The sequence below is a fragment of the Salvia hispanica genome, chromosome 1 (assembly GCF_023119035.1).
Source record: "Salvia hispanica cultivar TCC Black 2014 chromosome 1, UniMelb_Shisp_WGS_1.0, whole genome shotgun sequence".
In the NCBI taxonomy this organism is placed as follows: domain Eukaryota; kingdom Viridiplantae; phylum Streptophyta; class Magnoliopsida; order Lamiales; family Lamiaceae; genus Salvia; species Salvia hispanica.
Window position 1 is genome coordinate 17,114,018 of NC_062965.1, and position 8,236 is coordinate 17,122,253.

The 8,236-nt window shown below is 37.2% G+C and overlaps 1 protein-coding gene and 1 long non-coding RNA gene across 6 annotated transcripts; both read left to right on the forward strand.

Annotated features, from left to right (window-relative positions):
• Positions 1 to 569: 569 nt before the first annotated feature.
• On the forward strand, positions 570 to 5,233 carry LOC125201728. 5 transcript variants are annotated; one of them, XM_048099963.1, is made up of 3 exons: positions 570 to 679; positions 1,503 to 1,912; positions 2,010 to 5,233. In XM_048099963.1, the coding sequence occupies exons 2-3, from the start codon at positions 1,511 to 1,513 to the stop codon at positions 4,926 to 4,928; spliced, it is 3,321 nt and encodes a 1,106-aa protein (XP_047955920.1). In that variant the 5' UTR covers positions 570 to 679; positions 1,503 to 1,510; the 3' UTR covers positions 4,929 to 5,233. The 5 variants fall into 5 exon arrangements, with proteins under 5 accessions (XP_047955920.1, XP_047955918.1, XP_047955917.1 ...); XM_048099961.1 differs by having other exon boundaries at positions 570 to 590; positions 1,047 to 1,912; XM_048099960.1 differs by having other exon boundaries at positions 606 to 1,161.
• A 1,712-nt stretch (positions 5,234 to 6,945) lies between these two features.
• Positions 6,946 to 7,997, forward strand: LOC125218599. The gene is made up of 2 exons (XR_007175990.1): positions 6,946 to 7,089; positions 7,748 to 7,997. It is a non-coding gene; the product is annotated as an uncharacterized LOC125218599 (long non-coding RNA).
• Positions 7,998 to 8,236: the final 239 nt, after the last annotated feature.

The window sequence follows — 8,236 nt, forward strand, 5'->3', positions numbered from 1 at the left end:
TGACAAATTTTATAGAATATATAATATGAACAATAGATAATTAAATCAAGCATTACAATTGAGGCTATTCAAATCAAATTACTCTCACAGGTTTTAACTTAATCAATGCTTTTTCGATGCGAGATTAAAAAATTGATATTTAGTGAATTAAATGGAAAAAATATTTATCAAGAGAAACAATAAATACATAAATATGAGAAAGAAAGAAGTAAGAAAAAACATAAAAAAATTAATTTTTGAGGAAATAATATAAGTTGGCACGGTCCCCAAAGAAACGCAAATTGATTATATCGAAATGAGAGAATGTACTATATCCGTCATATTCTGGATCATCTATCAAAATTAGTGTTTTACTTCTTTTGTATGTACTATATCTCAATAATAAGGTGTTCTTATTTTCACTTCAATCATTTTTTATTTCTCATTTTTTAAAATTATGAATTATTTTTTTTATCAATTTTATAGTATTAAAATATGTAGCAAATTATCTAGTGTAATTATTTTTTCAAAATATAAAACGTAGAAAAATGTCATGCCCCACTCCTGTATTCCCATCTTCACCACCTATACATATATATAGCTATGAGTCGGTATAGTTTTTTCGCCGCTCACTCAAGCTCTGAATATTGCAATGTTCTGATTCATGTATGCTAAAAACTTGATTATATAGAATTAAAAGGTAAGGATTAGGATTGGAAATCCAACAATTTGGCTACCCCTCGCTGAAAAAGAGGAGCAGTTTTCACGAAATCCTCTGTTTCTCGATTTTTCCGCTATCTCAATAACCCTAGCGAGTTGGTAAAATTGCCTCTTTTCAGTAAGCGTTGTCGTGGTAATTGTTGTTGTTTTCTGATTTAGAATATCTAGTTTTTTGAATGCATCGTAGCAGCTGTGGAATTCATGAAGTGTAATTTGCTGGATGTTTTTTTTGGTTTTTTTGTTTTGCATTGGTGTTCAATTTCATTCGGTAGTGTGTTTTGATCGCCATACCGCGATCTTCATTATTGCTACATTAATGCGAATTCCTGTTTGATTTGGAGGTATAGATTTATTGTTGTCAGTTTGAGGAAGGATCCAGATCTTCACAATTTTATAGCTGCTGTGATATTATAGTTACTGTTTAGTTTTATTCCCTATGATTGGTTCACGATGAGGAACACGGTGATTTCTCAATTCCTTCCTTGTATGTAGATCTATCAGTGGTTTTACTTGGAATTTTATGCAGAAATCATACATAGGTGATTCTTTGGTAATTAGAAAGTAATCAGAGATATTGAAATGCTCTGTATCACATATGATGCTTTAAACTTGAGAAGATAATCAATATTTTCCATATGTGCTTTGCTTGAAGTTCCATTTGATAGATTGTATCTCAAACCATTAAAAAAAATCTTTGCTATAGTTGATCTTTGCAATTTTTCTGCATGTTGGTTGATTTTTCATCTTCTCTGTGGGTCTCTCGTATGCTAATTTCTACAAGTGGATTGCAAATCCGCTTGCAGTTGGAGTAATGGACAACCATGGGCATGGTAACGGGGCTTCTGGAAATGTTCCTGAATTTGGTGCAATCTTTCTTTCAAACACTCAGACCAAAAAAGAATGCCTTCGACGGAATATATTTGCACTACCATCTTCGCATGCTGAATTTGTGAGACATGTTAAAGAGGGAATGGTTTTGTTCCTGTTTGAAACTAGAAAGAGACAACTCTTCGGAGTTTATCAGGCATCCTGTGATGGCGCGGTGGACATTAATCCCCACGCATTTAGTAGTTCAGGGCGGCATTACCCAGCACAGGTTCGCTTTAGACAAATATGGCATTGTGATCCAATCTCTGAGAAAGAATTCCAAGATGCTATCATAGGGAATTACTTTTGTGCAAGGAAATTCAACTTCGGCCTCTCTAAAGATCAGGTTAGAAAAGCAGGTTTCTTGCTATTTACTATTAACCTTATCAAGGAGATCAAAGCAGCTAAATGTTATTGTTTTCAATTTCTTCTTTTTTGTTTAGGTTCACAGGCTTCTTTATTTGTTCAGTTCAAAAAAGATAAAAAGAAACATCCCCTCTCAGCCGCAGTCAGAAGCTATTGTTGAAGTATCTAAGGACAGAAGGCTGGTAGGAGATGACAGAGACAGACATGGACTAAGTGAGACAGGATACATGGAATCTACTGAATATGATGACCATGTGAGCTCGTTGGCTAAAGGCAGAGAAGAAAACGTGTTGGTAGAGAATAGGGCCAATGCTGATGGGAAAAAATATCATTTTTCTCATGATGATTTTATTGCTAAAAGGAGAAGAATAGGTAAAGAATACCCTGAGCATTTTCTGGATCCTTTAGATGCGAGAGTCCGCGATGATTATACTTCTTTGCAGAGGAGTACATTGCGGGAGGACTATGACATACTCAATGGTCGGCAACAGACATTTGCAAGTGATAACTATGGGAGTTCCCTGGCTCAAGGCAAACGTGTGATTGATGATGATAGGTTCCTGTTAGATGATTCTGTGATAAGAGACTGCGATAGTAATGTGGTTAGGTCTGTTTCTATTAGTGATCACGACATGAAATTATGTAGGCAAGAAAGAGGAATGGTAAAGGATTATGAGCGGTTGATGGGGAGGAAATCGGAAAATACCTTTGATCCTTCTACCAGCCATTTCCATAAAATAAGAAAAACAAATGCAGCTGGGAGGTTTCAAATCGACGAGAATGAACCTCGTCTTGGAACATGTTTTTCCGGAGGCTTATCTTCCAAAACTGATTTACCTCCATGGCATTGTGGTTACAGAATTATTGAGGGAAGGAAGTACCCAGTTCTGGAAGGAAGATCAACTGAAAATATGGTGGATAAAGGTCCACCTGCACTGGCCACAAAAGATGGAAATGTTGCGGATGAAGACAGGCAAGTATTAGATAATGCAAGGTATAGAAAGAGTGAGAGAGTAGATAATAGAGAGGCTAGTCATACACATAGTAATCCTGTCATTTCAATGAAGTACCCTTGTTTCTCCAAGCCAGAACAAAATTTATCTTCATTTCCTGATAAGTTTCCGAAGAAACAGCTCTCTCAATTTACCGTCTCCAGTAATTTTGACATCTCGCCCTCCATTTTTGAGGATGCAACTATTACAAGGACTGTCCCTTACTCACCTGATCACCCCAGTCTTTCTCATGGATGCTCCTCGTCAAAGGAAGCTAACCGATTTTCTACTTCAATGCAAAAAACCCACCCGCGTGATGGTTCTTTGGGGGACTTCTATCCGCTATCTAGTAGTAATAGGTTGCAGCTGTATCCTTTGGAACCGGAAAAATCTATCATACCTCAAGATGCCACACTTGGATATAGAGATAATGGTTTAGCGATGAGCACACCAGGTCTCCAGAGTTCTTTGCTTCGAGAATCTTCCAGTTCTTTTGTAAACCCGGACCTTTCTATGGACATGGATCTGAATACATCTGCTCCTGTTAATTACAGACGGTCGTTGTCTTCAAGGCTTTCTCCACCCTGCAGTGATCCTGAGAACTTTGAAGGCAAAAAAGGTTTGTTGGCTTATTACTCCAAATCAAGAGACCATAATTTCAAATATGATGGATATCTTCCTGAGGCATCAGAAAATAAGAGAACGCATGTTCCTCAACATGGGATGGACATTTTTGCTGGCAAATATTCCATTTATTCCGAATCTCAAGATCCGGGCATGGATATTTGTCAGCGAAAAAGAAATTTGGCGATTTATGGGAATCAGCACTTCAGATTGTCTAGAAATATGAATCCCATGGAACTCCACAAAATTTCTGGAGCTAACTCCACTCTTAAGAGGAAAAGTGTTTTTACTCGTTTGTCTTCTACATCAACCCAGTTTAGTGAAGAGAGAAATGACATTGATGTTAATCTTCAAGACTGCTATATCAATGCTACAGCTGATGAACTCATGGAGATGTTGAAGCAGAATGACAATCTGTCACCGAGAAGGCTCGGGAAATCTGGAGTTGTTGGACAACAAGCTAGAGAAAGTGCAGACCATGAATATAAAACCCAGTATCATATGGAAACTGAGCACTCTACAATGGAGACGGAAAGGCTGAGTAATGCAACTCAAGCTACTGCAGATAGTTCGGATGAAATCCCTAAAGAGACTCGAGCTTTGGATTTCAAACGCCGTAGTGAAAGAAAGTTGGTTGGGACTAGTTCTGGTTCAGCCTCTCATAATATTCCCACTGGTGCTAAAGAAGAGGTCAAAAGTTCCACTAATTCTACTTCAAGACGCAAAAAGTTGGTTAGACCTGCTTTCGATAAAATTGATCCAGCTAGTGATGCTGCCCCACTTGGTACTAAAACATTACAGCTTCATGCTTCAATCCTCGTGAAGGATGATAAACAGAGTAGTGAAACAGCCACCAGCTTACTTGAGCCTGAGAATCCCTTCAACGGTACCAGGTCTAGCAATGTGTTGGCTCCACACACTCATCAAGAGGGGGACTGTAATAAAGAACCCCAATGTCCCAAGGAGAAAAATGACGCAGTATCTCAAGTCTTGTCATCTACTAGCGTTGAGCATGGAAACGATGACCTTCATGTTGGTAAAGAACCCCCATGTCCCAAGGAGCAAAAAGACGCATTAGCTCAAGTCTTGCCATCTACAGGCGTTGAGCATGGAAACGATGACCACCACATTGGTAGTTCAGAGGTTCCAACGGAAACATCTCAACAGTTGATTTCTGATATTCAAACTTCCGTTGATGGAATTTCAGCCGAAGATACTGATGATACTAACATCACCAGCCGGAACCTTCCGGAACCATCTTTTGAAGGGTCCGAACCTGGTGCTGGTTCCAGGAAGGAACTTACTATGGAGAAACATCTGAACAAATTAAAAATCATACTAACTACTGTGAAAGATATGAAGGCTTCTTCTTCTCAGTGAAGCCACAGCACATGGTTTTTGTTCGTTACATCATCTGTAGTCTTATAGCGCGTTAAAAAGCTTTTGGCAGATCTGTGTACTAGCATCAATATGGATGTCCCTGTGAAGGTCTCGAAAGCCAACCTGGCACGACAGCTGATCGGTCAGGCTTATACTTTTTTCTTTCTTTTGAATGATTTTGGTGATATAAGGTGGGATTGATTATCTGCTTGTTGTCTCATTTCATATACTGATGCCCAAATCAGGATTCCTCTTCTGCTTCATATTTTTTCAAAACCAAGTTTTTCAAATCTCTCTCTTTTAAAGTAGATGTTTTCTGGTTACATATTATGTTTCAGTGTCCACAAATCATTTGTGTGTGAGATGTATCTAAAAACATTACTACTAATGAAGAAAAAAAAAAGTTGATAGTAAACAAGATGATGGATTTCTAATGATGGTATCGAACACTCACTCAATGGCCCAACGTATGTACGTTTTTACGTCGGATGTTAATGGGTTCGTGTTAATATCCTATGATCAGATATTAACACGGACGTAGAAACGTGTATGCATTGGGCCACTAAGTGATATTTACCTAAATTTAACCGGAAAAAAACAAGTACGCACTATGCGAGAGAGAGGGAGAGGGGCGTGAAAGAGAAGCATGGAATCTCCTATAGCTTTCTATGTTATCGTTACATTGCCTTTGAAAAAAAACAGAGTTGTCAATATACTATTTGCCTGGATAACATTCTGCTAGAATTAGAATATTTCAATTCCACAACACCTAGATAACATCACACACATTCCCATCATCCTTTTATCTTATCTTGTATTTCGTCAACTACTCCATTGGTCCTATTATGTGGTTGTCCAACTATAACCGGCCTAATTCGATAAAAGAAAACTTCTATATACGAAAATTTAGTCGATTCTAATGAACTTTTGGCGAAGTCATCAATTTTTGGTCTGTTTTCCATGATTTTGCCATTTTTTTCGAATTGTAACTGAAACCAGAGACATTCTCAGTTTTGGATCGAAATCGCTGATTCACAGTTCAGAAATATCAGAATTGGAATCAAACTAGTATAACTGATACGCCAATCCGGTTTAGCCGGGAAGCACCAATTACAGTTCCAAAAAAAAAGGCATTTCCAATCCGGTTCCGAATTTTAAAGCCGGTCCGATTTTAAACAGGCATCTCTCCGATATCATATTTGATATATTAACACTATTAACCTTCTATCACTTCCACAAAATAATTCACACTAATATGGCTAATTCGTATGTAAAATACCAAGTTCGTGCTTCGTTCAAAAGCAAAAAAGTTAAGAAAAGAAAGAGCATTCTTCGTTAATAGAATCATGATATCTAATTAATTTTCACATCAATACTATTTCTAACCAAAGAAAAGGGAAATTACTTTCAAATAAGCCACGTGATTCCATGCATCAATCGACAACTAGACGATGACTTTCCACGATTAAAAGAATGTGATTCCATTACAAGATCCTCCAAATAGTCAACGCCACAAACCACTCTCAACTCACTATAAATAGGGCATGCTTCGACTCTAACCGAAATCATGTCGAAAAACAATGGAAGCATTGATTAATTTTGAGAAGAGGAGAGGTCTAGCATGAAAGATGCAGAGGCTCATTGGACAGCCAGGAATGGCTTGCCTATATAGAAGCCTTCGCCACGACATCAGATATAATTATATGTCGTGGCATGGCTTCTCGGGCAAGTTTATTCCTGGTTAACTGATGGCCTCTGATTGCTCATGCTCGATCTTCTTCTTCGATGATGATGTCACATTGTCTGAGTATTTGGATGGCGCGACAAGAAAGAGGTCTAGCATGATGGATTGGAGGCTATTGGGTTAGCCAGGGATGACTTGCCTATGGGTTTCTTGCACATACTTCCAATTGCTTTTGGATGTTTGGTTTGGCTCATATGCAAGTAGGAACTGGCTATCTGATGGCCTCTTATCATTCATGCTTGATCTACTTCTTTTTCAAAAATGCATTAGTTCATTGTTATGTTTATTTGTGATTGACAGTGATGTATATTCTTATCTCTTGATCGATCGTCTTTTCCTCAAAAGCTCGGCCCTTGGGCCTTGACAATGTATATTGGGTCCGTCTCCATAGTGTCAAGATTACATTGCAAACCACGGGTATGCATTTCTCCTCCACTCTTGTGACTAATTATTCTCAAAAAAATCTCATTTTTGCTTATCCCATGTATCTCATGATTATTTTTGTAATGAACCGAACTCCACCATGTATGCTCGTGATGGTTGGGTTCTCATGTGAATTATCTCTAGTGTATGTGAAATTACACTCCCTCTACCTATAAAAATAGAAACTTTTAGGATGATACGGGTTTTAATACATACTTAATTGGTAAAGTAAGAGATGTAGAAAAAAAGGGTTATCAAAATTAGAATTGTGCTATTTTTATGGGACAAATGAAAATAGAAAAATGTCTATTTTTATGGGAAAGATGGGATATAATGACTTTGCATATATGTAATACTATGATATTACCTAATGGCTAATGCATTTATAGTGGTAGGATTCACACAACTCCGAACACTTCAACACATAGATTTAGAATGAGATATTTATTTCACTTAAACAACTACAAAATTCTTTTATCAAAATTTGTGTTGTCCATAGAATGATCACAATGTTTTTGCAGATGATGTGAGTATTATATAGATGAAACACATCCGTCAACATATATTTATATCTCATACTACTAATAGTTGATCCATAAATGAAACTCAAGAAGTCGAACACAGTGAAAAAGATTATCGCATATGTTGAAAGGTACATGCAGCCTTCACCGACATTGGATGGCAGACGAAGAACAATATTGAACCTCAATCCTAAAGGTCTGGGCTTAGCTACTGCACCTTAGACCTTACAACAACTCCAAAAGTCAAATTTAATGAAGTTTTTCGACTCTCATGGACCGACGGTGTAGACGTGTAATCAGTAAACCTCCGAGCCACGTGAATGTCTTATCCTATACTATTGTATTTTACACAAATCACCTATCCTACATTTTTATCAGTCTCATCGTGTTTCACTATATATCATGCATTACCATACAATACAACATGTGATAACAAATTGAAATACTAGGCTTATTACGGAGTATTAAACTTCAAGAGTCAAATAAATCACTATAAAATAATTATTGAATATGTATATTCACTTGGAATAATTACATTTATTATGCCAATTAATCACCAAAAAATTAATTAATCTGAACTCATTGTGCCAATAATTAAAATAGGCAACCCAATTAATACT